Source organism: Mus musculus, chromosome 17 (assembly GCF_000001635.26).
Source record: "Mus musculus strain C57BL/6J chromosome 17, GRCm38.p6 C57BL/6J".
Classification (NCBI taxonomy): Eukaryota; Metazoa; Chordata; class Mammalia; order Rodentia; family Muridae; genus Mus; species Mus musculus.
This window is the reverse complement of record NC_000083.6, coordinates 30,482,339-30,510,275: the sequence shown is the minus strand read 5'-3', so window position 1 is coordinate 30,510,275 and position 27,937 is coordinate 30,482,339. Positions and strand designations below refer to the sequence as shown.

General features: G+C 43.0%; 1 protein-coding gene across 8 annotated transcripts in view; it reads left to right on the top strand.

The window, feature by feature from the left end:
• Positions 1-27,937, top strand: part of Btbd9 (BTB (POZ) domain containing 9) — a 367,098-nt gene that overhangs the window by 72,346 nt on the left and 266,815 nt on the right. Inside the window, exon 7 of one of the 8 annotated variants that reach the window (XM_006524096.4) lies at positions 750-1,973. The exons of the other annotated variants lie outside the window; for them this stretch is intronic. Coding sequence (XP_006524159.1) covers positions 750-753 — 4 coding nt within the window. The 3' untranslated portion in view covers positions 754-1,973. Of the gene's footprint in view, positions 1-749; positions 1,974-27,937 lie in introns of those variants that run through there. 8 annotated transcript variants of the gene reach the window in all.

Here is a 27,937-nt window from a genome sequence, read left to right as displayed (position 1 = left end):
ACGGGAGAACCGCACCCTGTGAGCTTGATAGTTATTGAGCAGGAAGGCTGCTTGTTTTCTACAGAGCAGACTTTTTTTTTTTTAATCACCCTTTGAGAATCTGAGCTGTTGTTTGATCTTCAGAGAAGGTTGGCATCTTTGGCACATTGGCTTTTATTAAGATGCCACTGTGCCTTTTCCTAGCAGCCAAGCCTGTGAGTGCTTCCCTGTACTGTCCTGAGCCTGCCACAAACAGTATCTTAATAACTAATAACTAATGGCTTGCTCATTTTTGAATGTTTACAGCAGGTTTTGTATATTTTTGGTTCTGAGAAAACACATAACATAACACTAGGTCTGCCATGCCTCTGCCTGTGCGGGGTAACCCTGGCAGCGTCCGCCTGGCATGGTGGTGGTTGCGTCTCCTGGCAGTAAGGAAGCGCCAGCCTCACACCACAGTTATCACTTCAGTGATGATGAGTGGAAGGAAGTGACTGACCTTTCTGAACCCTTGCCAGGAGTGGTGTGTGTGTGGTGCTGTTCTATGTGCACCAAAGTTTTACTAACACCAGCTCCTCCTACCTTAACCCTCAGCTGGAGCTGAAGAAAAGCGACTTGCAGTTTATCTGTGTGCATCTTTATCCTCAGACCAAACCTCACTGTGTCACTTGTAAGAACTTTGCATTGATAACGACTTCTCTCTCTCTCTTTCTCTCTCTCTCTCTCCCCCCCGTGTGTGTTTGTGTGTGTTATGTGAATTGATACTGCAGTTAAGTGTTATATTGATGCTTTATGAAAATAAAATTTTAATTTTTAAATATCAGTCACCCCTGTCAGTGTTTTGAAATACTTTTTACTTTTATATCCTGCTCAGGAAAGTGGGCTAATGCTAAAGAATCCCAATGCTACAGAATGCTACATATGTTTCTAATCCTTTAGAAACTCTTTGAAATCAAATGTTGAATTTAGGCAGACTGTGGTGGGCTAGGTTGGGACAGTTGAATTAGTGATCGCACCCCTGATGAGACAGGTCTTGCTTCTTGTAGCAGGCACTTGATTCTCTACCAATGCTTCCCTTTGATGCCCGTTGCTTGTTTGAATAACTACTGTTTCCTTTCCCTCCTTATTCCCATTTTCTTAGAGCAAGAAATTATTATGTGTCAAGTATGTCGCAGAAAAAGGAAGGGGTGTTGCAGAACATTTGCCAGTCTGTCTTCTAGTCTCAGGGGTTACATTAGAGGCCTTCGGTGATGATAAATACCTCACTAGAGGGGCTCTGTTTTTACTCAGAACAGGGATTTAGGCATGCTTCACTAGCCCAGGAAAGAAAATTGTCTTCGTTCGTTCGTTCGATCGTTCGTTCGTTCGTTCACTGCTTACTCATTCAGCAAATTAGCACCTGCTTTGTGCTCTACACTGTACTCAGTCCCGAGCTTGTAACACTGATAGATGTCAGGGTTTCTGCACTCATCAGTTGAGAGTAGCATATACACAAATTTATAAGTACGGGTCACTGAGAGCAGGCATGTATTTTTGAGTAAGGTTGCCAGGGTGGTAGTGTTGTAAGCGGAGAGACAGGAGATGCTATGATCTCGTCTCTGCTCTGAGCATGTAGGCCTTCTTTGGTATATGGAGAATGTTGTTCATATTAGCTAGTCTTCTGTGGGAGCCTCATTAGATGTGTACTAAAACTGTAGCATTTGTTGGGGTAAAGCACTTGAATCTCTTTTATTGCCTCCATCTATTCCGTCTCCCCTCCTCCCTGCTGTCATTGGCTGTGACATCCCCCCACCCATTCTCATTAGATTATAGTACCTTCACAGGGCTGTAGATCTAGGGGACAGGTACAGCAAATGAGGAGAGAAGTGTTTCTATTTATGGGGCGTTCTCTCCTCGCCACACTAGCAGTGCATGGATGTGTGTGTCTGGTCAGCCTCCACTCCCTCTGCCCCATCTCATCCACTAACTGGGCAGACAGAACATTTGTTTGCTTTGAAAGGCAAACACTGGCATAATTGGGCAGTTCACCCCGAGGCTTTAGATCCCTAGTCAGTCACGCTGAGTCTTACTCTTCTCACAGGACCAGAAAGCTCAAACCTTTGCGAAATGCCCTATTTAGACATGGAAGAGTGGGAAGGGTCCCACTTTGAAGAAGTAGCCATTTTAGCAAACACAGTTTGAATTGTTCCTCTACTTGTAACTTTGATGTCATAATTGAACTAGCACTGAACAGCCTACTGGAGGGGAACATTTATTTTCTAAGAATGTAAAGCAAAACATAGCCACATGGTGTCACTAAATTATAACAATTTTACTTAGCGCAGAAGAGAATTTAAAATGATTTTAAAAATATAACTGTATTTAAATATAAACTATTCTGAAGTCTGTGGTTTGTGAAATAGCACGTGAAACTATTTGTACTGTTTAAGTCTCTTACTGATGGGAAGCATTAATTATGCCCAGTCTGTGGGTGCCCACTGTGTGCCAGCTAACTCAGGAGTCATGGGCTGCAGAGTAGAGGGCACGTGGGCTTCTGTAGTAGTTATTCTGGCTTCTTACAAATCAGGTTTTCAGGCATTCTTCTGGAACTTTGAAATAAGTAAAAGAGTAACAGATAGAGTCACTGAATATTTATGAGGAGTCAGAAAACCAGAAGAAAGGGGGACTGAGGATAGAGGGAGAAAGTCAGAGGGCTGGGGAGGCAGGAAAGGGAGCAGCTGAATGTATACTAAGTACTTCTTGTGGGCCAGGCATGCTTTATTCCCATGTGTGATCCTCACAGCAGCCTCATGGGAGGCTAGATTGTTGTATAGATGCAGAACTTGAGCATTGGAAAGCTGAGCTCTTAAGCAAAGGGTCTAACTCTGTGTCATACGCTGCCATTACTGGGCGGGAGATGCAGAAGCAGCTCTCGGCTGCACGTGCAGCATTGTGGGAACACCTCAGCATGCACAAGCCTTTGGGCTCAACCTCCAGAATAAAGTGAATGACTAGATGAATCCTGGCAAAGCAAAAGAACAGCTCTGCTCTGGAGCTGCAGGACACACGATCTAGAAGAAGCCCTTGCTGCCCCCTTTCGGGGCGCATTCCACCACTGAGCTAGGTCTCTTAACTCCCCGTGTGGGAAGGGCCCTTTATAGGAATACTGCAGGAGGCTCACTGTTAAAGACTGCTCTGCTCTAGTTGGTCACAGCCACCCAGTGTTAATGGTGATGAGCAATTGGGGGAAGTTTTCTTTTGAAAAATGCTCCAAAGAGCTGCTTAGCAATCCTTGTTCAAGGTATGCTTTGTGTCAGTATGTTAATAGAGCTTTCGGTTTTTCTACCCCTTGCTTCCTCTTAAGATCATTTTAGGCTTTGTTAGCATAGTGTGGGCTCTGTTTTCTTACTTCCTATTTGTTTTGCTCCAGTTCTATTTAGAAACAAACAACATATATTATGAAATCTCTCTTCTTAAGACCTCCTCTTGAGTTGCCTTTTTTAAGTTGAGAAATTATTTATTATTTTCACTTAGAATCTTATTAGGGTTAAAAAAAAAAAAAAGCCCAGAGCAAAACCAAACCAAAAAAAAAAAAAAAAAAAAAAAAAAAAACCCAAAGCACTGTGGTTTATTTTAAATAAGACCTTTGAGAAATGGCCATTTATGCATGAGTTATTCAATTGAATCTAGGCCTTTTTGTTTTATTTTGTTGGTTTAAAGGATAATAGCGTTTTGAGCTCCTTTTGTGTGTGCAGCAGCAGATCAGAACATGAGAGAATAGATTGGGCTTTTCCTTTCCCTTGCAGTTTGTTTTGTAGTTTTAGAGTGTGTCTTAATAAGCTCATTGCATGAAGATGATGCTAACGGCACTAATAACCCGTAATTACCACAAATACCAGTTGCCGATCCTCATCATGGAAGGGCAGGAGCTATACTTTATTCTGTTAGCAGTTGCTTCCCAAGCAGTTAGGTTCAAGCAGAGGTGCAGATGGCACCCCCTAGATCAGTCATCAAACCTCAATTCTCATGACTTACCTCTTTTCTTTTCTTTTTTTTTTTTTTTTAACAATGGAAGACACTTTATTTTTTTTTTAAATCTCTCAACATTTCAACTCCGTAGAAATCAAATGCAAAATATGTGCATTTTAAATTAACATATACTCAACTACCCGGATCACAGCGATCTCCTATAGTGAGACACACCTAGGAGGGGAGAGGCCTTGCCAGTCTGTACACTGTATTTCCTGGTGGAACACACTGGACTTCCTCAGGTGGCCTGTCCTCCATCTTAAGAGAGTCCCTGCAATGCTGGAGTGACTGGAATGCAGAGCTGGAGCTCTCAGGAAAGGGCCAGGCCTTGCCAGGTCTGAGGTGCTGACATCAAAGAGCTGCCCAGGAAGGCCAGTCTCAGGAATAAAACTGCCCAGAGTCTGCTGTATGTACACCTAACTACATGCGGTCTATCAGCTAGAGATAAAAAAAGAGTCATATAAGATTTGGAAAACCTAAAAATCACTCCAGTAAGTCGGAAGACCACCAGCAAATTCACAGTGGCTCAGGGTTTGGCCTGAGTCAAGCCTGCTCCAGAACTGAATGCCTGCTTTGGGAAAACTACTTGCCCATAGATCCCAAACACTGGACATCACAACTGCCTATGGCTAAACTGTATTCACACTTCACAAGGAAGTGACAGCTTCAAATTCCTGCCCTGCCCCTCTCCCCAAAAAGGAAAACCCAGAGGTGGGATTTATCCCAGGAAGTGTGGACACTGAATACTGGAGAGGCATCTAAGGAGCACATCCCACCTCTGCCCGCCCTAGTGCAAAAAGACTGAGAGCCGCGCTGACAGCCCCGGGAACCAGTGAGGAAGGCTAGATGAAGGTGGAGGCACCCACCGCCTGAACTTCCTTCTGAGATTCAAGGTTCAGGGTACAAGATTCATGCTCAGCAGGCACCAAGACCAGACAGAGCTATAGACGTGGGGGCTGAGGTCCCCATCTTGTCACTGGACTTACCTCTTTTCAATATGTATTGGTTTTATTGCTAAAGGATTGATCTGTTTAGATATTTACCTGCCATCCTCCATCAGATGTCAAGATACAGTTGTTCCTCTTGAGAGACTCATGATGTTATGGAGAGGACAGTCGACTAAAAACTGATGACGTGTGGTGAAGAGATGGCATAGAGGGTAAAGGTGATGCCTGAAGACCTGAGCTCGATCCCCAAGTCCCACATGGGAGAAGGAGAGAACCGAACTCCCACAAGTGTTCCTCTGACCTCCATACATGCACCATGATGCATGCGCATTTAGTGCCCCAAATAAGTTAATAACGATAAACATTTAAAAACTGAGAAAGTAAAATATGAAAGGCACATGACCGTTCATGTTTTATGTGACCTTTTTATGTTAGGGGATCTCCCACGGGGAGGATTTGAACTGAGTCTAAAAGACCAAGTGATCACACAAGGGAAGGATGTTGTCTGTGTGGAGGGGCTCACTGCACTCAGCCTTCTCAGCCTTGGTGTTTGAGTCTCTCTCTAGTGTGATCCCAGTGCCTACCCACATTCCTACCTTTATCTAAAGCTCAGAGGCCATGTGTGAGTGTACCAGCTTGCAATCCCACCAACAATGGAGGAGTGTTCCTCTTTCCTCACATCCTCCACAGCATCTGCTGTCACCTGAATTTTTGACCTTAGCCATTTTGGCTAGTGTGAGGTGGAATATCAGGGTTGTTTTGATTTGCATTTCCCTGATGATTAAGGATGCTGAACATTTTTTCAGGTGCTTCTCAGCCATTCCGTATTCCTCAGGTGAGAATTCTTTGTTTAGCTCGGAGCCCCATTTTTTAATGGAGTTATTTAATTTTCTGGAGTCCACCTTCTTGAGTTCTTTATATATATTGGATATTAGTCCCCTGTCTGATTTAGGATAGGTAAAGATCCTTTCCCAATCTGTTGGTGGCCTTTTTGTCTTATTGACGGTGTCTTTTGCCTTACAGAAGCTTTGCAATTTTATGAGGTCCCATTTGTCGATTCTCGATCTTACAGCACAAGCCATTGCTGTTCTATTCAGGAATTTTCCCCCTGTACCCATATCTTCGAGGCTTTTCCCCACTTTCTCCTCTATAAGTTTCAGTGTCTCTGGTTTTATGTGGAGTTCCTTGATCCACTTAGATTTGACCTTAGTACAAGGAGATAGGAATGGATCAATTTGCATTCTTCTACATGTTAACCGCCAGTTGTGCCAGCACCATTTGTTGAAAATGCTGTCTTTTTTTCCACTGGATGGTTTTAGCTCCCTTGTCAAAGATCAAGTGACCATAGGTGTGTGGGTTCATTTCTGGGTCTTCAGTTCTATTCCATTGGTCGACTTGTCTGTCGCTATACCAGCACCATGCAGTTTTTATCACTATTGCTCTGTAGTACAGCTTTAGGTCAGACATGGTGATTCCACCAGAGGTTCTTTTATCCTTGAGGAGACTTTTTGCTTTCCTAGGTTTTTTGTTATTCGAGATGAATTTGCAGATTGCCCTTTCTAATTCATTGAAGAATTGATTTGGAATTTTGATGGGGATTGCATTGAATCTGTAGATTGCTTTTGGCAAGATAGCCATTTTTACTATATTGATCCTGCCCATCCATGAGCATGGGAGATCTTTCCATCTTCTGAGATCTTCTTTAATTTCTTTCTTCAGAGACTTGAAGTTCTTATCAAACAGATCTTTCACTTCCTTAGTTAGAGTCATGCCAAGGTAATTTATATTATTTGTGACTATTGAGAAGGGTGTTGTTCTAATTTCTCTCTCAGTCTGTTTATCCTTTGTGTAGAGAAAGGCCATTGACTTGTTTGAGTTAATTTTATATCCAGCTACTTCAGTGAAGCTGTTTATCAGGTTTAGGAGTTCTCTAGTGGAATTTTTAGGGTCATTTATATATACTATCATATCATCTGCGAAAAGTGATATTTTGACTTCTTCCTTTCCAATCTGTATCCCCTTTATCTCCTTTTGTTGTCGAATTGCTCTGGCTAGGACTTCAAGTACAATGTTGAATAGGTAGGGAGAAAGTGGACAGCCTTGTCTAGTCTGTGATTTTAGTGGGATTGCTTCCAGCTTCTCATCATTTACTTTGATGTTGGCTACTGGTTTGCTGTAGATTGCTTTTATCATGTTTAGGTATGGGCCTTGAACTCCTGATCTTTCCAAGACTTTTATCATGAATGGGTGTTGGATTTTGTCAAATGCTTTCTCCTCATCTAATGAGATGATCATGTAGTTATTGTCTTTGAGTTTGTTTATATAATGGATTACGTTGATGGATTTCCGTTTATTAAACCATCCCTGCATCCCTGGAATGAAACCTACTTGGTCAGGATGGATGATTGTTTTGATGTGTTCTTGGATTTGGTTAGCAAGAATTTTATTGAGTATTTTTGCATCGATATTCATAAGGGAAATTGGTCTGAAGTTCTCTATCTTTGTTGGGTCTTTCTGTGGTTTAGGTATCAGAGTAATTGTGGCTTCATAGAATGAATTGGGTAGGGTACCTTCTGCTTCTATTTTGTGGAATAGTTTGTGAAGAACTGAAATTAGATCTTCTTTGAAGGTCTGATAGAACTCTGCACTAAACCCATCTTGCCCTGGGCTTTTTTTTTGGTTGGGAGACTATTAATGACTGCTTCTATTTTTTTAGGGGATATAGGACTGTTAAGATCACTAACCTGATCCTGATTTAACTTTGGTACCTGGTATCTGTCTAGACATTTGTCCATTTCATCCAGGTTTTCCAGTTTTGTTGAGTATAGCCTTTTGTAGAAGGATCTTATGGTATTTTGGATTTCTTCAGGATCTGTTGTTAAGTCTCTGTTTTCATTTCTGATTTTATTAATTAGGATGCTGTCCCTGTGTCCTCTAGTGAGTCTGGCTAAGGATTTAGCTATCTTGTTGATTTTCTCAAAGAGCCAGCTCCTCGTTTGGTTGATTCTTTAAATAGTTCTTGTTTCCACTTGTTTGATTTTGCCCCTGAGTTTGATTATTTCCTGCCGTCTACTCCTCTTGGGTGAATTTGCTTCCTTTTGTTCTAGAGCTTTTAGGTGTGTTGTCAAGCTGCTAGTGTGTTCTCCCTCTAGTTTCTTTTTGGAGGCACTCAGAGCTATGAGTTTTCCTCTTAGAAATGCTTTCATTGTGTCCCATAAGTTTGAGTATGTTGTGGCTTCATTTTCATTAAACTCTAAAAAGTCTTTAATTTCTTTCTTTATTCCTTCCTTGACCAGGGTATCATTGAGAAGAGTGTTCAGTTTCCACGTGAATGTTGACTTTCTATTATTTATGTTGTTATTGAAGATCAGCCTTAGTCCATGGTGATCTGATAGGATGCATGGGACAATTTCAATATTTTTGTATCTGTTGAGGCCTGTTTTGTAACCAATTATATGGTCAATTTTGGAGAAGGTACCGTGAGGTGGTGAGAAGGTATATCCTTTTGTTTTAGGATAAAATGTTTTGTAGATATCTGTTAAATCCAGTTGTTTCATAACTTCTGTTAGTTTCCCTGTGTTCCTGTTTAGTTTCTGTTTCCACAATCTGTCCATTGATGAAAGTGGTGTGTTGAAGTCTCCCGCTATTATTGTGTGAGGTGCAACGTGTGCTTTGAGCTTTACGAACGTGTCTTTAATGAATGTGGCTGCCCTTGCATTTGGAGCATAGATATTCAGAATTGAGAGTTCCTCTTGGAAGATTTTGCCTTTGATGAGTATAAAGTGCCCCTCCTTGTCTTTTTTGATAACTTTGGGTTGGAAGTCGATTTTATTCGATATTAGAATGGCTACTCCAGCTTGTTTCTTCAGACCATTTGCTTGGAAAATTGTTTTCCAGCCTTTCACTTTGAGGTAGTGTCTGTCTTTTTTCCTGAGATGGGTTTCCTGTAAGCAGCAAAATGTTGGGTCCTGTTTGTGTAGCCAGTCTGTTAGTCTATGTCTTTTCATTGGGGAATTGAGTCCATTGATATTAAGAGATATTAAGGGAAAGTAATTGTTGCTTCCTGTTATTTTTGTTGTTAGAGTTGGCATTCTGTTCTTGTGGCTGTCTTCTTTTAGGTTTGTTGAAGGATTGCTTTCTTGCTTTTTCTAGGACATGGTTTCCGTCCTTGTATTTTTTTTTTTTTTCTGTTATTATCCTTTGAAGGGCTGGATTGGTGGAAAGATAATGTGTGAATTTGGTTTTGTCGTGGAATACTTCGGTTTCTCCATCTATGGTAATTGAAAGTTTGGCTGGGTATAGTAGCCTGGGCTGGCATTTGTGTTCTCTTAGTGTCTGTATAACATCTGTCCAGGATCTTCTGACTTTCATAGCCTCTGGTGAAAAGTCTCGTGTAATTCTGATAGGCCTGCCTTTATATGTTACTTGAGCTTTTTCCCTTACTGCTTTTAATAGTCTATCTTTATTTAGTGCATTTGTTGTTCTGATTATTATGTGTTGGGAGGAATTTCTTTTCTGGTCCAGTCTATTTGGAGTTCTGTAGGCTTCTTGTATGTTCATGGTTTTCTCTTTCTTTAGGTTTGGGAAGTTTTCTTCTATAATTTTGTTAGAGATATTTGCTGGCCCTTTAAGTTGAAAATCTTCATTCTCATCTATTACTATTATCCTTAGGTTTGGTCTTCTCATCATGTCCTAGATTTCCTGGATGTTTTGAGTTAGGATCTTTTTGCATTTTCCATTTTCTTTGATTGTTGTGCCGATGTTCTCTATGAAATCTTCTACACCTGAAATTCTCTCTTCCATCTCTTGTATTCTCTTGCTGATGCTTGCATCTGTGGTTCCAGATTTCTTTCCTAGAGTTTCTATCTCCAGTGTTGCCTCACTTTGGGTTTTCTTTATTGTGTCTACTTCCCTTTTTAGGACTAGTATGCTTTTGTTCATTTCCATCACCTGTTTGGATGTGTTTTCCTGTTTTTCTTTAAGGACTTCTACCTCTTTGGTTGTGTTTTCCTGTTTTTCTTTAAGGACTTGTAACTCTTTAGCAGTGTTCTCCTGTATTTCTTTAAGTGAGTTATTAAAGTCCTTCTTGATGTCCTCCACCATCATCATGAGATATGCTTTTAAATCCGGGTCTAGCTTTTCGGGTATGTTGGGGTACCCAGGTCTGGCTGAGGTGGAAGTGCTGGGTTCTGATGATGGTGAGTCGTCTTGGTTTTTGTTAGTAAGATTCTTACATTTGCCTTTCGCCATCTGGTAATCTCTGGAGTTAGTTGTTATAGTTGTCTCTCGTTAGAGCTTGTTCCTCTCGTGATTCTGTTAGTCTCTATCAGCAGACCTTGAAGACTAGCTCTCTCCTGAGTTTCAGTGGTTAGAGCACTCTCTGCAGGCAAACTCTCCTCTTGCAGGGAAGGTGGACAAATAATCTGGCGTTTGGACCTGCCTCCTGGCAGAAGATGAAGGCCGGAAACAGGGCTTGTCCCAGAATCTGTGTAGCTTCTATAGTCCACACTCTCACCTGCGCAGAGTAGTCTTGGCGGGATCCGGGAACCAAGATGTTTCCCCCAGATGCTGTGGTAAAGCCCTCCCGGGTGGGGCGGACACCTCTCCTCTGGCAGGGAAGGTGCCCGGATGTCTGGAGCCTGAAACATGGTCTTCCCCAGAAGCTCTGTGGCTTCTGCCTGTCCCAGAAGCTGTTAGCCTCTGCAGTCCACACACTCACCTGAGCAGACCAGTCTCGGCGGAATCTGGGAACCCAACGGTATGTTATTTTTTAGAGGAAATATTATTACCTGTTGTAAACATGTTGCTGCTGTATGTACTCTGTGTGAGAACATGAACATTAATGTTCATATATGAGATGTTTTGTAATCTGCTGCCTAGAATTTATTAATGACACTCAGGAAATCTAGAACCAATAGGCAGATGCTGAGCTATTAGGCATAGGACAGTGTGTCTCTTGAGTGGACACAGGGAGTGAGAGCAAGGCTGCTCAGAGCCTGGGCTCCTGAATGGTTGCCAGAGACCTCTGACAGGCAGACAGAGATGGCAGAGATGGAGGAACTTGGAGGAGGAGCACACTGACTAGTGGAACCTCTGGGGCAGAGTCTAGTCTCCAAGCCTGTGAGCGTGTGGATGGATAAGAAAACAGCAGCAGTAAGGAACTCCACTGTGTAAGTGTGAGAGGACAAGACGCTGGAAGGACAGTGGAAGAAGCCAGAGTGGACACACCTTTGTTGTGCGTGGCAGTCACTTCCTGTCCTGCTTGCTTTGAGGACAGTATTCTGGGGGGATGTTGGTTGATGTTAGTTCAGAACTAGGCTTGTGTACCTTCAGACGTCACCCACACTGCCTGGCAGTGATTGCTTTGACCTTTAATATTTATAGCTGGAGTGGCCCAATGTACCCTATGCACTTGTCTAATTATTCCTGGGCCTGCCTTTACACTTCTGTAGGTAATACTTGTCACGTAGCAGAGTCCTCTTAACCCTCTCATCGTCCTTGAATGTAGCTGCCTGAATATTAGATTTTTCTGGAAAACTCTCTTAATATTGCTGCCCCCTCCCCCATTATTAAAGGGAGATAGGAGGAAACAAGGTTTTTAATTATTTCACCTTACAGGAATGTGTTTAAAGAGAATGATGCATACCAGTCTCATGGTTAATAAGATGATCAGTGCTTTCTTGGTGATGATTATAAATGGTACACGTCCCCAGCTCAGGGTGCTCTCTCTGGATGCAAGGTCAGCTCAGGGGAGAGTAGACCAGCAATAAAACCAGATTACTTGTCGGCTGCCAGACGTTCTGGGCAGAGTGCCAGACTTGGTTCACCTTCTGAACATTCATCTCCCAGTATGAAAATAGAGGGCTCGGTCCCTGCAAGGAATGGCAGCAATGGGACACTTGGGCTCCTTCAGTCCAGTGCTGCTGAGGACAGTGGGGAGCGGTCAGTGTGGGCTCGGTGTCTCTGACCTCATTCAAGAATGGCAGGGTTTTTCTTCATTATGCTTCAAATTATAATTTCATAAGTTAATAATTGTTCCAAATAACGTGGGTCACATGTACACATGACTACATTCTGCCTGGTGGGAAGCTATAGGTTTAATTTTGGGTAGTCATAGAAATTCTCTGCACATTATAAAGCTATTAGGACATAACAGCTGTTTTAGATCATTTCACCCTGCAAAAGAAATGCAATGCAGACTAAAATGATCAGTAATTATGTATTTTGAAAGCTAAACCTCCAGTTATAGAAAGAGCTCATTTACACATTAGATACTGATAAAAACTACAGAATTCTGTGAGTTTCAAAGTTAGTGTTATCTCCTGTCTAAGACTAGGAAAGCAAATCTGTGCCAAGGAACATCTTTCGTCCTTTGAAGTCTCCTTTGTGTTGCCCATTGTAACCGTGGAGTTGCAAATCAACAGTAGAGAAAAGCTGCTTGATATTTTTCTAAAGGAAAGCACTGAGGGACTGTTTGAGGAGTAGGACGTGGGGTTTATTTTGTGTCTGTTGATCAGCGCCTACCATCTGCCTTGCAGTTAATGTTGTAGACGCGTGCATGCGGCTCCTGGTTCTGAACAGATGACGCGCATGGCTTGTTGAGATGGCTGTGCTTTCTGTGTGTGTGTGTGTGTGTGTGTGTGTATACCTAGGGTGCTTAAAATCACACTGGAAGTGTGAAGCACATAATGAGGCTCCACTCTGGGCTCATTTGCATATTCAGCTCCCATACCCAAAACAAAGGATCAGTGGCTGGCGCTCATTTCTTTCTGCCCTCAGATCAGCTCTAACCAGCTGTCAGCAGATAGTTTGATTAAACACTTTTCTCTGTTAGAGAACTTTGGGGCACATTCTATGTGTAAACATAGATTGATTTCAAGGGACAAATTTTCAGTGCGATTCATGGATGTATCATGCCATAAGCTGCAAAACAAAAATATTTTTCTGTAAGTTTCCTTTTTACCATTGATTCTCTAGGGTGAGAGCAAGATTCCAATTCATGATTTTTGGCTGAAATCAAGGTGGTAGATGATGTATAAGCCTAGTTTAAAGAAACCAAGTAAATTTAAGGTATGGATTCATAAATTCGACTATTTCAGGAGATTTTTAAAATTTGTAATCACTTTAAAATATGACAATAGAAATTTTACTTATCTTTGACATGTTCACTAGAACATATAGTATAGTTATCTTTTTTCTAAATATAGTTATGCATAAATGTGTTATTTGTAAAAATGTTATTTAGTGGCCAAAAATATTTGGAAAGCTGTCCAAACATCAGAAATGTCAGCCATCAGAGAAATGGATCTTAAAACTGCTTTGAGATTCCATCTCACCTCAGTCAGAATTGCTTCATCAAGACATGACTGTAGGGCAGTCCTCATATACTGCTAGTGGGGGTATAAGCTGGCACAAACATGGAAGTCAGAGAAGTTTCCTTAGACAACAAAAACTAGCCCATGCTCCAGCTAAAATACTTCTAGATAGGCCCCGAAAGACTCACAGTGCACACACCACACACCTGATGTTCCTATTTGCTGCTGCATTCAAATGCAACAGCTAAGAATGGACCAACCAGCAGATGAATGGACAAGAAAATGTGGTACCTAATACAGTGGAGCTCCATTCTCTCATAAAGAGTGAAGTCATGACATCTGCAGAAAAGTGTGTGCAACCAGAAGTCATGTTAAACAAGCTAGAGTCAGACAAATATTGTCCTTCCTTATTCTCTCATACCTAATCTTACGTATGTGTGTAGGACATTGAAGTAGAGAGGGGCCATGAATGGAGGACAATCTCTTCAGGGAAAGGAGGAGGAGGAGGAGGAGGAGGAGGAGGAGGAGGAGGAGGAAGAAGAGGAAGAGATGGCTCTGGAGTACATGTAACATGAAAGCACATTTGTGGGGAAGAAGAGGACCAGCATGTAGGGACAGAGTGGACAGAGAGAAAAGGGGAGGGAATAATAGCCAAGTGTAATGTACAGGGCAGCAAAAGTACAAAGGAGATTCCATTATGAAACCCAATAGTGTGTAAGCTAATGTTGAAAATCATTTTTATAAAGAAAATAGCATTTAGTGTGTGCTATTTCACTATCTCGTCAGTGTGTTGTCAGTCTGTTAGTACATAACAATCGGATTTATCTCTTGTAACAGTACCAGAGTATATTACTGTTAGCAGTTGTCTTTAGGATGTTTCTGTGACAGGACAGAAGGCCTTCCACATTATCTAATCTGTAAGCAAGCCGTGTCAAAGGTTATGCTCTTATTAAAGACTCCACCCACAAGTATGTACTAATGGCTTCCTAGCATGGTGTAGTAGCATTTCTTCTTCCACATTCTTCTCAACAGTGGATATTATATTTAATTTTATCAAAATGATACACAAGTCATAGTCTCCTGTTGGGCATGGTGGCTGATGCCCTGCACTTAGGTGCCTGAAGCTGGAGTTGGTTCCTGGGCTGTGGAGTCAGTTCCAGGCTGGTCTGGGCTACAGAGCGAGGTCCTTGTTTGCACAGGTTACTTATACAATTAAGGCACTGTGACAGTTTGTTGATTGGTGTTATTATTAGGTTGTGGTGGCTCAATGTTTTGAAGGTTTTGTCTCCAGTGTAGCAGTATTAGAGTTGGGGCTGCCAGAAGGTGATTAATTCACGATTCATCCTGGGATGAGTTTATAGGAAGGTGCTGAAAACAGAAAGAACTGTTGGAGTGCAGGTGCCTGGGGCAGCCCTGGAAAGGTCTGTGTTGTGGTAGCTCTGCTTCTCTCTGCTTCTGACTACCATGCATTAAATAGCTTTGCTCTGCTCGCACTGGTTTATTCCTAGCAGTTCTGCTATGATGTATTGTTCCCACCACAGGCCTAGAAACAATGGATTCAGTCAGCTATGGACTGAAGTGACTGAAACCCACTAGTCAAAGGAAACTTTGCTTCCTTATGTCAACTATCCTGGTTATAGTGGAAACACTGACTAATATAACAGGGGCACATGGCACAGAGGAGGAAAATGCTGACTAATGATTTCCTCTTTTGGCTTAACTCCTTATATCATTTAAGTCTCCATGTATATACCTGCTCAGAGATCATGTTTATAACACCAGCATACACTTAGGTATACATGTACCTATAACATGGGCATACTGTCACAGAAAAAAAAAATGCTGACTATTATAACACGAACACACATTGTCATAGAGAAGAAGTCTGATTTGGCCTGGAAGGCTGTGTTGAGTTTTCCCGTGAAGAGCCCTCCTAGAACAGTAGTTCTCAACTAGGGCACCTTTGCCTCCCTGTGGGCAATTGGCTGTGTCTGGGGATTCTTCTGAAGGAGAAGGCTATTGCTAGAATTTGGTGACTAGAAAGATTGACAGATATCCTGGGGTGCCCTGCACAGATCCTCACAGCCCAATGGCCATCCCTGCCAAGGTCAAGAAATGCACTCAGGGGAACGCTGCACTAATCCTGTGTTGAGTTAGTGTCTTTGGTTAGAGTGGAGAAATCAAGGAGCCATGGAAACCGTTTCCAAGCAGAAGTCAGTGTCAGGTGATGATCAGCTGAATACAGAGAAGAATAAATCAAATAAAAGAAAGCATCACAGTTTAGGACCCAGGACACTAGAAAGGCGTTGGTGCCACTGCCAGAGCCCATTTAAGCTAGTTGTAGAATTAATAGGGAAATGGTAGTATTCTCTCTGTAGTTGGGTCTGCTTTACTTTTATGTAGTGAACTCCTTAATTCATTCTTGGTGCCAGAATTATATTGAATTTTTGGAATTAAAATCTCTAAACTAGTATCAAACACGTGGTCTGTTTCCTCTTTTTGAAACATTCATCTCTTGTCTCAATTCCTAAAATTCTGTCTGTTCGCGTAGCCGTTGTACTACTTCCTCAGAAAATGTTGGCATTTCTCAAGTAAAATCAAAGTATACTGTTCCTTATTAATACGTGTTAGGTCCTGGGCAAGATGCTAGAGCTCCAGGGAGTATTAGGTCCATAGCCCTAGCCCTAGTAGAGTGCACAGCTTAGTAGGGATGCTAGTAGACAGCTATTACAAGAGAAGAATATTTGTAAGCCATGATAAATGGAAGAAAGAAAGGACAATTGGCATAAAGTATAGCAGGAATACTATTTAAACTGGGGAGTCAGCAAGGATTTAAAGAAGAGATGTTTTCATGGAGACCTAAGTGACATCAGGAGTTAGGTCAAAAGAAGAAAGCACTTAAGCAGGCCCGGATGGAAAAGCCTTGAGGAGAACTGACTTGGCCTGTTCTGAGAGAATGAAGTTGTGTGGCAGGTCGTAGAAGGTAGAGGAACAAAGTGAGAAGCCTGTCAGGCCTGGAGTGACATCACAAACTGACTTACTGCAGTGCAGACATTGCTGAAGGTGTTACAGAAGCGCTTTGTAAAACCTTGTTGCCTCCATGGGAAGTAGATTGAGGCGGTGGCTGAGGAGGTTGGGAGAGCAGGGATAAGGTGCTTCTGGTAGCCAGGAGAGCGGTGTAAAGATGGTGGCAATGGCATTAGAAATGAGTGGCCTGGAGACACATACTGCTGTTTGTGAAGCTCCAAAGGAGCACCGTTAATGCGTAATTCAAAGCTGAAGAAAAATGCCCAGAGTGGAAACTAAAGAGTTGCTTCCAGAGGTCGGAAGCCGTGGAGCTGATTAGAACCGTAAGAGACAGAACATAGGAGAGCCAAAAAGAAGAGGAGAGGAGCTAGACCAGAGGATGAGGTGCCCAACAGGGCTGAGTCACAGGAGACCTTGTCAAAGGAAATGAGGGAAGGGTAGCCAGCCAGTGGAGAATGTGAAGGGAGGTGTGCTTCCAAGGAGGAGGGGCAGGATGCTGATGTTTGGCTTTCCTGAGAAGTCAGGTAGGAGAGGAGGGAGTCACAGGTGCTGCTAGCCATGTGTTGGTAATCAGGGCAATAGGGCACTGGGCATGGAAGCCAGGCACAATGGGTCAGTGATGTAAGGCACAACATTAAAGCGTTAAACATGTCTGAGGATGCTTTCTGCAGTAGTGTTTATAGCACTACTGAAATACACCCACTGGTAAGAAAGTCATGAAAATAATTCCATGGTATACAGCCACTTGTATGTGGTTCCAGCTTATAGGAGGCAGAGGCAATAGTTAGAGGCTAGCCTGGACTGTAGGTAAAGATCCCACCTTAAAAATGAATAATGTGGCAGGCGGTGGTGGCGCATGCCTTTAATCCTAGCACTTGGGAGGCAGAGGCAGGTGGATTTCTGAGTTCGAGGCCAGCCTGGTCTACAGAGTGAGTTCCAGGACAGCCAGGGCTATACAGAGAAACCCTGTCTCGAAAAATCAAAAAAAAAAAAAAAAAAAAAAAAAGAATAATACTTGTATCCCTATAAATTCCTGGAAAAGTTTACATAAAGATGGCTCCACAGAAGACATAGATAGTATTAATTCTGATACTTCTTTTGTAGGTAAACTTACATATGTATAAAAGTGTTTGTATGGAATTATGTGATGAAAGAATGAGAGGGATACATAGCAAACTTGAACAATGATGAGCTAAGAAAAGGGAGCATAGCAGCAGAACTCTGTCTTTTGTTATACTTGGTATATCATTTATTAGTGTGTGTGTGCGTGCGCGCATTCACGTATGTGCATTTGTACTTGCATATGCATGCTGTCTTAGTAAGTGTTCTGTTGCTGTGAAGAGACACCATGACCACACCAGCTCATACAATGGAACGCATTTAATTTAGGCTGGCTTGCAGTTGAGAGCTTTAGTCCATTATCATCATGGTGGGGAAGCGTGATGTCATGCAGGCAGACAAGGCCTTGGAGAGGAGCTGAGAGGTCTCCATCTGGATCTACAGGCAGCAGGAAGAGAAGAGACTGGGCCTGGCTTGAGTATTTTGAAACTTTTCACCCTCAGTTGACAAGACTTTCTCCAGCAAGGCCACACCTACTGTAACAAGGCCACACCCCTAATCCTTGTCACGTAGTGCCGCTCTTAATGACCAAGCGTTCAAATCTATGAGCTTATGGGGCTGTTGCTGTTGAAGCCCCACACATGCTGTTGTGGAGACTGAAGCCGGGTCCTGTGCACACTAATCTAGCACTCTACCACTGAGCTGCAACTCTAGTCCTCATTATTTTTCATTTAAAAGGGAGTTGAATTTTAAAATGTTTTGAGAGGTAAGGTGGTGGGAAAAGAAAAAAGTCAGTAACTTGAGAGTTACTGCACCGTGAAGGTGACTATGAGAAGACAGCCTGGAAGCTGGAGATGACTGTTCTTCATGGGATTGATGATCTCAGGCAAGGGAACGGATCCAAGGAGCTGAGGTTGAAACAGGGCAAAAGACAGCCAGTGGCTTGAGGCCTGCTTCCATTTTATGTAATGAGCACAGAGAAGAGGGCAAATACAGTTCTAGATGGTGCCGACCAGGAGCTGGTTTCTGGTTTCCTCTAGACTTGGAAACTGCCTTCCCTGGAAAGTACCAGAAGGTGGAGGCTCGAATGGTAAGGGAAAGGTGGGAATACTGGGCTGCAGCGAGGTTCCTGGGAGCCGTTGACTGTCAGGCTGGGTTGGCCACTGGGCTAAGGCCAGTGGGCAGATTTGTAGCACTTGACTGTTGTTGTAAGCAAGGGTGGTGTTCACAGGGTGAGTGTCCAGCACATAGATGGTGGCAAAGGGGACAAAATAGAGACCTCCGCAAAGGTTTGGAAAGCGAGTCTCGAGATGCTGCTGCTCACCGTGACAGTTGGTCCTTCCAGCCAGCTCTGCTGCTGCTGCTGACCTAGCTTATAGCTCCTGGGGCCTTAAGGAGACGCTCAGGGAAGCCTTTGTCCACTCAGCAGCTACAACGAAAGCAAAGTAACAACAGTAGGTTTAACTGAAGACCCACCCTGTGCCACGATCCTCATCCTGCACGCAAGGCTGGTAGGTTTGGAGGTTCTGAGAATTATTTTGAATATTGTTATAGGCAACTACTCATTACTAGTTTATGTTGTCATCTTAGAGAAGACACGTACATAGGACTAGTTTACTGCAGTCATGTGCTTTTAACTACACCTCCCTACAGAGTTGGGTCTGAAGCAGTGGGACTTGCACCTTGATCTTTGGAGGTTGGGGGCTTTTTTTATTTTTTCCCTGTGTTTGGAGACAGGGTCTCACAATGTAACCCAGGCTGGCCTTGAACTCATGAGCCTCATGCCTCTGTTGTGTCTGCATCGCTATCCTTGATGGTCTAAATCTGGTTTTGTTGATGGTGGTTGGTTGTATTTAAATGCGAAGCGCTGCCCTTTATGTGTGTCCTCTGTGATAATATGGTTTTTTTCTGAACTGGAAGACTGTGGAGCAGTAACTCTTCTGCAGGTAGAGTGGTGCCATTTAAGCCATTTGTGCTGTCAGAGCAAGATGCTTGTGAGGCATTGTCTGCCTCAGTCTGTGAGCACGACATGGCTGGCCGTGTAGACGGCAGAATGAACAGGGAATGCGCTTGGGTGCTGCTAGCCTCAGAAGCTGCTCCAGGTCATGGAGACGGGAGCATCTCTTTGCTGCCAGGGGCTCTCATGCATTATCTCACATACACTCCGAGGTCTCACAGGAGACGCAGTCATTGTAATGTAAGTGTTCACTAATGAACTGTCCACATGTAGAATTAATTCTCATTCAAACATTGATCCCTGAGGAGGAATGCCCTTGTCTGTCCCATCAGGCACAGTGCTTCACTGCTGGTTGGGAAGATGGAAAATCAGCACTCAATTGTAAAATTAAATGACAGGGTTTTTTTTTTTTTAATTTTTTTATAAACTTCAGGAAATAAGGATTCTGTGAAATTAAGAAAATTGAAGTTAAAGAACTATCAGGCTCACATGCAGAGCCATTGACAAAACAAACTCCAGCAGTGCTAGACCAAAAAACAGCTAAAAACGAGAAAAATTTACCAAAATATAAGGATTACGAGGATACTGATGATGTCCAGGTAGTTTTGTGAGACTACTCCTCATGTAAGCATGTAAGCATGCTGCTGGAGGACATGGCAGTAAGACTCTACAGCAGGGTCCAGCCCGGCCTCCTACTGCTGCCATTTTGGTTACATGCAGTTGGTGTTCTTAGTTTCTGTTAATGGAAGAGAAAATATACTTGAATCTTAGTTTTAACTTACCAAATCCTTTTTCACTTTCACAATTGAATTTGACCCCCGTTTGAGGAGAGGTCCCTTTTAGGGTTGTCTTCCTAGGCTGACAAGAGCTGCCCAGAAGTGGTTCCGTGCTCTCCCTCTGAGTCTGGGTCTTCTTTCTCCAGTGTTGCTGCTAACGAACAGCAGCTTAGAAGGGGGATTGACTTAACCTCAGTACAGTTGTCTTGTAATCACTGAGCCAACGGAAAAACACAGTGAGCACAGGCTCTTCCCGAAAAATGGCTAACGCTTGTCTCATGCTTTTATCTTGGAGGGAGAACTTAGGGTCACGTGTTAAATGAAAAGGCTTTGCGTGAATCAGATCCTAGTCTAGAGTGGAAGAACAGCAGCATTGTTTCTGAAGCCTTTGTTTCTCTGCCCAGAGACTCCAGGATGAATACATTTTGGAGCTTCCTAATCCATTCGAAAAGAAAAACGTGTCTGTAGCTACCCTAGCCTTCATTTGGCCACTGGTACATTGGCTGGCTCAGCCTCCATGGGGGGGGGGGGGCTGCTTGCTGATTTCAATCCAGCCAAGGCTCTGGAAGCCTGACAGGTCTTTTTAGATTTTTTCCCCCAAGTCTTAGAATTTTGGGAAATATCCTAAGATTATATTGTTGTCAGCTAATTTGGTGTTTTGGGACTTTTGAAATATGTATAAAAGAACATATATTGGTCGAAACTGTAATGCAGTTGATTATCTGGTAGCTTCCAATAATATGCAAGTTGTGTTGTAACAAAATCAGATTCTTAAAAAGATGTGAAAAGTGTGTGCCTTCAAGCTGTTCTCTAAATGGCTCTCATCATAATGACCCAGATTTACATTCATGCTTTCCTCGAACTTCGGGCAGAATATTTATCTGTGCAATTTAAGTGGCAACATGTTAGTTAAGTGCATAATTTATTTGTTTTTGTTGTTGTTGTTGTTTGTTTGTTTGTTTGTTTGTTTGAGACAGGGTTTCTCTGTATAGCCCTGGCTGTCCTGGAACTCACTTTGTAGACCAGGCTGGCCTCGAACTCAGAAATCCACCTGTCTCTGCCTCCCAAGTGCTGGGATTAAAGTCGTGCGCCACCACTGCCCGGCTAAGTGCATAATTTAAAGTTGCTGGCATTGCTGTTAATTTTTCTGTTATTGGAAAAGTCCGTCCCCCTGAGAAAGGTTGACTTAGTCATTGTGTAGTTTGGATCACTCCTTTGTGCCAACGACAAGACACTAGCAGGATTCGTAAAGCTGTCTCCAGCACCTGTGGGGTGGGCACATAATGATACTCCCCCCATCTGTGTGCTTGCTCTTCAGTGGGAGGTGTGACGAGCACCTCCATTTAATGGCACGTCATGGACTCAACTTGTCTATCAAGCTAGCTACAGGGTTTTATTTTTTGTTGTTTGTTTGTTTGTTTTTTGGTTTTTCGAGACAGGGTTTCTCTGTATAGCCCTGGCTGTCCTGGAACTTCACTTTGTAGACCAGGCTGGCCTTGAACTCAGAAATCCGCCTGCCTCTGCCTCCCAAGTGCTGGAATTAAAGGTGTGTGTTACCACCGCCTGGCAGGGTTTTTTGTTTGTTTGTTTGTTTTTTGTTTGTGTGTGTGTGTGTGTTTTGAGACAGGGTTTTTCTGTGTAGCCTTGGCTGCCCTGGAACTCACTCTGTAGATCAGGCTGGCCCAGAGCTCAGAAATCCGCCTGCCTTTGCCTCCTAAGTGCTGGGATTAAAAGCATGCATCATTCCCACTGTCTAGAAACTAACCATAGGTTTTCATTTATGTTGCTCTACGGATTTTATTCTGAAATTCACCTGCTTAGAAACAGAAGAAATTCAATACTATATAGTCTGTGTGTTTAAAAATGTATATTCATGAAAATAAACAATCTGTTTCTTGTTTTTCTTTTCCATATCAAAGAAAATCAATGTGTTGATATTTACCCCTTTTAACTTGTATCCAGTCATCTTAAAGGTATAAAGTTTTTAGACCATATTACTTAAAAAACTTTAAAATGTATAGAACGAAGCAAGAACTCAGGTATGTCACATATGTTGTAAAATTTTAGAAAATGTTGAATTGAAGTTATCTGTAATTTTGGTGTTTTATGTTAGATTGTAAAACTGCAGAACTATACTCTCAGGTTGGAACTGCATTTAGCTAATGCTATGAAAAAGAGAGTTTTGAGATCATTTCTTGGAGAGCTTTGACCTTGCTCCCAATGAAGGTAAAAGGAGATGAAGATAAAGAGGAATCATGTGACCAAGGAGGTGAGGGTAGGCGGGTGGGGGCTGAAGGAGGGAGCGGCAGAGGCATTTCCCATCTCTATTTCTGTCTCAGTGCCTGGTCTTGCTGGTCCAGTATTGCCCCCTGGGATGGCTAGATTTTCTCTTCATCAGAATGAGCAGTCCTAAACTCGTACAACATCTCCAAGTTGCTCTCAAAATTTTACCCCAGATCAAGGGGACTTTCGTAAAGTATACATCCGCAGAATTTATTATCCTCCCTCCCTCCCTCCCTCCCTTCTTCCCTCCTATCTTATCTTCCTTCCTACCTTCCTTCATTCAAAATCTGCTAAGACCTTGCTCTCTGATGCTTGCCTTCTATGGGTTAGGGATGCAACACATAAAGAATTTGTAGTCCACGGACATTTTTATGCTCAGACCTCAGAAGATAGCATAGTAAAGAACACAAACAACTTTAGAAGACAGTGTTGCTCATGAACCTAAAATCTTGTGTGACATGTGATGCGGTTACACATATGTAGTAGATATATCAGGGTCAGGTGTGCCCAAGGGTGGCATCAACCTCAACAGGCCATCGTCGTTTCTTCTGTTGTGCCTTTAAACCCTCATAGTTACATCTGTTTCAGTTTTTTTTCCATGTTGTCTGTTCACCCAGGTCATCGTTACACCCTGTGCCAGTGTCTTTTCCTTATACTTACTTCACAGTGGTCTTACCTGTTGCCTGATGGTGGCTGTGGTCCTGCATTTCTACTTAGCTCAGTCTTAAAGTCATTTCTGACATGAGGATGATTTCCTCATCCAACGTTTTCAAGTCTTTGTTTACCCTGAGTTTGTTGGTAACTTCGTTCAGAGTCAATTACATTTCTTTGTTACTACACATTTTCCTAGGGGTTCTAAAATATATTAACTATATCATTGGTGTGAAGTCCTGCCATTCTTTCTGATTATTTCTGATAGGGCTTATAGAGACCACATATTTTACATTAGCCTTTGAAGAGGCCATGTGTTTATTACCCCTCAGCTGACTTTGTGGAGGCTAATGTAAGATCTGCTAGATTTGTTGTTTCGGTGCTCAAATGTTAGACCTAAAGGCTCTAGGAGTCAAGGAACACTGGTCAAAGTTGGATCTGTTTCAGTGACCAAGTTGCCTCCTCCAAATCAAGTCAGCTTCGATAAAGAATGGTGCTTCTGCCACTGTCAGTTTCTCCTTCCATGGCGTGACCCTGCTTTTCTTCTGCCCATCATCCGTCTCATTCTTAGTGTCTGGTGGCTGTTCCTAACACATACATTGATGGCTGTTAAACAGTCATGCCGCCGTGGAATTCCTGCGTTTCTTATCCGGACTGCTGGATCTTGTTCTTCTTCCATTAGGAGGTTCTTTTATCTCATCCTCCTCCATCTGGACTTGAATGCTTCTGTAGTCCTCGGGAGTGGCTTCTACCAGAACACTTCACACAGCCCCAACATTCACCCATCATGCTGTGCGCCTTTTCTTTGCATCTGAGCCCAAGTGTGCTGGACACTGCTTTGGGCTCTGGTGTAGACACTGCTTTGGGCTCCTCTGAGATTGGCCTGGCGATGAGAAAATTGGAAAGTGAACTACATAAAAGCAAAGGTAAAGGTCCTTAATTCCATCTTCATGTAAGCCAGATGCTCGGCTTCTGACTAGAGGTCACTGCTCTGTGTTCTCTGGAGACTGACCTAGTTCATAGTACAGTGTTCCTTTGATTTGATTTGATTTGATTTGATTTGATTTGATTTGATTCAACTTTTGATATTTTAAATTCTTTTTATGTAAATACATGGAGAGAGAATAGTAAAAGGCAGAGTACACTATCAAGAATAATAATATCGCCAGGCGTGGTGGCGCACTTCTTTAATCCCAGCACTCGGGAGGCAGAGGCAGGCGGATTTCTGAGTTCAGGGCCAGCCTGGTCTACAGAGTGAGTTCCAGGACAGCCAGGGCTATACAGAGAAACCCCGTCTCGAAAAACCAAAATTAAAAAAAAAAATCTGCTTTTTGGATTTTCTCCTCAAATCTGCCCTCCCTTCTTCCGCTTGTCTTACATCTTGCTTTCAGTATGTCCAGCTTTGACCTTACTGATTTTTGCCTTTGTCTGTTTTCACATTGCTGCCCTAAATGCAAGCTTATACTGTCTCCCATAGGAAAACTTGTTAGTGGCCCTTCTTTATCTGTACCATGAAATACTAGATCCTTATCATCCAACAATATAGGATAGTGAGGAGGCCACAGTCCGTGTGAACTCACTGCTCCACCCTCGGTTTGCACAGCTTTGGAATGGAGCAGGCAGTGGTGACTTTGCTGGAGGATTAGAACAATTCCTGGCACAGAGTGATGGATGGCTTGGTAAGCATCAGATCCCTGTCTCATTGCTGTTCTAACCAGAGCAGAATGGTTAGAGAGTGCAAGATGACACTGTGAGCTCATCATTCTGTTTTAAGCATGATGAGCTTTGTTCAGAGGGAACTTCACCTTTTGGTGCTGGGCCTTGCCTTCCCGGTGAGGATTCTTCTGACTGCTCTGTCTGGACCACCTGAGTTTCATGGGAACAAAGGGTTCAGCCAAATACAGACAGCATAACAATTTTCATAGGAATTATGTTCTAGTGGAGGAAGACAGGCAGTAAAATAAAGAAGTGCACAGGGCAGAGGGCGTAGGCTATTTATGGGGGTGGAGTTGGCAGTTTCTAGTAGGTGTGGCTTCCTTTTAAAAGTGACATCCCAGTAAAGACTTAGGAAATAAGCTAGTGTGGCAGTGTTTGAGGATGACAGGATAGTGACAGTGTGAGGTGCCCCCTGACAGGACAGGTGTGCTCTTAGAGTAGAGGCCACTAGGGACAGAGCAGAGGGAGAGAGAAAAGAAATAGGTCCCAGTTTCCATAGGAGTGAGTGACTGGAGAATACTGAATGTAGCCTGTTCTTACAGGAGCACAGGATGTAATGGGCTGGGGTAGGGGTGAGTGGCACTCACAGTCCCATAACTTAGCTCTGTAGAAACAGTAATTTCCACAGAGGGATTTACCTTCTCCAGAGAGCTGTTTTCAGCTGCCTTCCTCTTTTACTGACTGTTCCAGTCAGGGCCCACTGACATCTTACCATGTTTCCTCATTTTCAGGTAAAACCCTGAGCTACTGTCAAGGACTAAGATGCTACTTCCCAGAGCAGGCTCTGGGTGTCAGTGTGCAGATGTGACCTTTCCTGAGACTTGGGAGTGTCATGTGGACCAGGCAGAACTAATACTTGTTAAGAGTGCCTCTGTGCCAGCCTATAACTGGCTGCTCCATGTCCATTATCCATCTCACCCAAGAGCCACTTGGGGACAGAGCTTTGTAAAGACATTAGAGTTGGCATCTGGGACTTGTGACAACTCTTCTAGCACCTGCTTTCTCTCACCAGCTTTGATAGCTCACTGGAATGTGCAGACATGTTTTATGATCATCCTTGTAGTGCCAGGCACATTTATGGAACTGGGCATTAAAAGAGTCCCATCGTAGCTTACTTTTTAAAGCATATCATGAACTCAGGTTAGGAATATAGCCTTCACTTTTTTAAATCACAAGACTAGAGTTTGGGGGAAAAATTCCAATTCAATGACAACCCTCTGGGGGATTTTAATCCTTAGGATTTACAGGTCCCTTTGCCTATAGGTTCTGTTGTCTTGGGCGGTTATTGATTTTCCTCATCGGTTTCTATAATATCTGCCTGGCTGTATGCACTTCCTTGGGAATTTATTGCTCATCTTTTGCCCTGCTCTCCTTAGAGGAATCCCGTGTCAAACTTTTCTGCTTTCTTTCAAGTTAGAGCAGTTTAAAGGCAGACTGTGCTCTTGGCCTGTGTTGGCAGTGACCCTTAACAGTGATGGAACACTAACATGTGTGGCACTCAGTCAGTGATGGAGCGCTAACATGCATGACACTCACTCAGTGATGGAGCGCTGACATGCATGGCGCTCATTGATGGAGCGCTGACATGCATGGCGCTCATTGATGGAGCGCTGACATGCATGGCACTCACTCAGTGATGGAGCGCTGACATGCATGGTGCTCGCTCAGTGATGGAGCGCTGACATGCATGGCGCTCGCTCAGTGATGGAGCGCTGACATGCATGGCGCTCGCTCAGTGATGGAGCGCTGACATGCATGGCGCTCATTGATGGAGCGCTGACATGCATGGCGCTCACTCAGTGATGGAGCGCTGACATGCATGGCGCTCACTCACTGATGGAGCGCTAACATGCATGGCGCTCACTCACTGATGGAGCGCTGACATGCATGGCGCTCACTCAGTGATGGAGCGCTGACATGCATGGCGCTCATTGATGGAGCGCTGACATGCATGGCGCTCACTCAGTGATGGAGCGCTAACATGCATGGCACTCGCTCAGTGATGGAGCGCTGACATGCATGGCGCTCAGTGATGGAGCGCTAACATGCATGGTGTTCAGTGATGGAGCGCTAACATGCATGGCACTCGCTCAGTGATGGAGCGCTAACATGCATGGCACTCAGGTGAATGTGTTGGTGTGTTGCTTGCCTTCTATGTGTGGACCTCATGTCTTATTTACATACCTCTAGGGAGAGACAAGAAATTCTGCTGTGAAATTGCTCTATTTTTTTTTAAGGTGACATCTAGAAATGTACTGTGTTGAAAATGTGAACTTTGTAGGCACATTTCCATTTTAAAAGAGGAAAAATGACTTTTAAAAATGTGAGGGGTAAAATTTGAAAAGAAAGCTTTTTTTTTTTTTTAAACGACTCTAACCTGACAAGAGAATAGGAAGAAATGATTACTGGTATCCAGTAAATTACAAAGCATACTTAATGGGCTTTGAAGATAGATGATTCCTACGGCACACTTCATGCTGCCTTCATAGATAAGTGTGTAAATGAGGGAAATGAATCGTTTCAGCCTGGAAAATCTATACCATTTTGGCGAGTGAAAGTGAGTGAAATTGAAATAATTCTATCACTCTTTACTGAAAATAAAACGTAAATGTTTTCGATGTGTTTCTAGAGGATAGTATACTTACAGGTTGGCTGCAGAGAAACATTTTTGAATCAGGGATAACTAAATGAATGCCAAAAATAAGAGGCTAGGCTGGAGAGATGGCTCAGTGGTTAGAGTATGGGCTGCGCTTGCTCAGGACCCAGGTTCAGTTCCCAGCACTCACAGGGCATATACAACTCTGGTTTCAGGGGATCCATTACTGCTTCTGGCTTCCATGTTCACCAGGTGCACCTTTGTGGACAGACACACATGGAAGCCAACACTTGTGAAATTAAGCAAAATCTCTCAGTGTTTCATAGAAATTATATTGCAAAATTTGAAATAGTAAAAATGGCTAAAAGTTGCCAGGCGGTGGTGGCACACACCTTTAATCCCAGCACTTGGGAGGCAGAGGCAGGCGGATTTCTGAGTTCAAGGCCAGCCTGGTCTACAGAGTAAGTTCCAGGACAGCCAGAGCTACACAGAAAAACCCTGTCTCGAAAAACCAAAAAAAAAAAAAAAAAAAAAAAAAAAAAAAGCTAAAAGTTTAAAAATACAGCCTGATTCACATATTCACTTAAAACAGATTTCTTTAAAACCTGATAGTGCTAGTGATG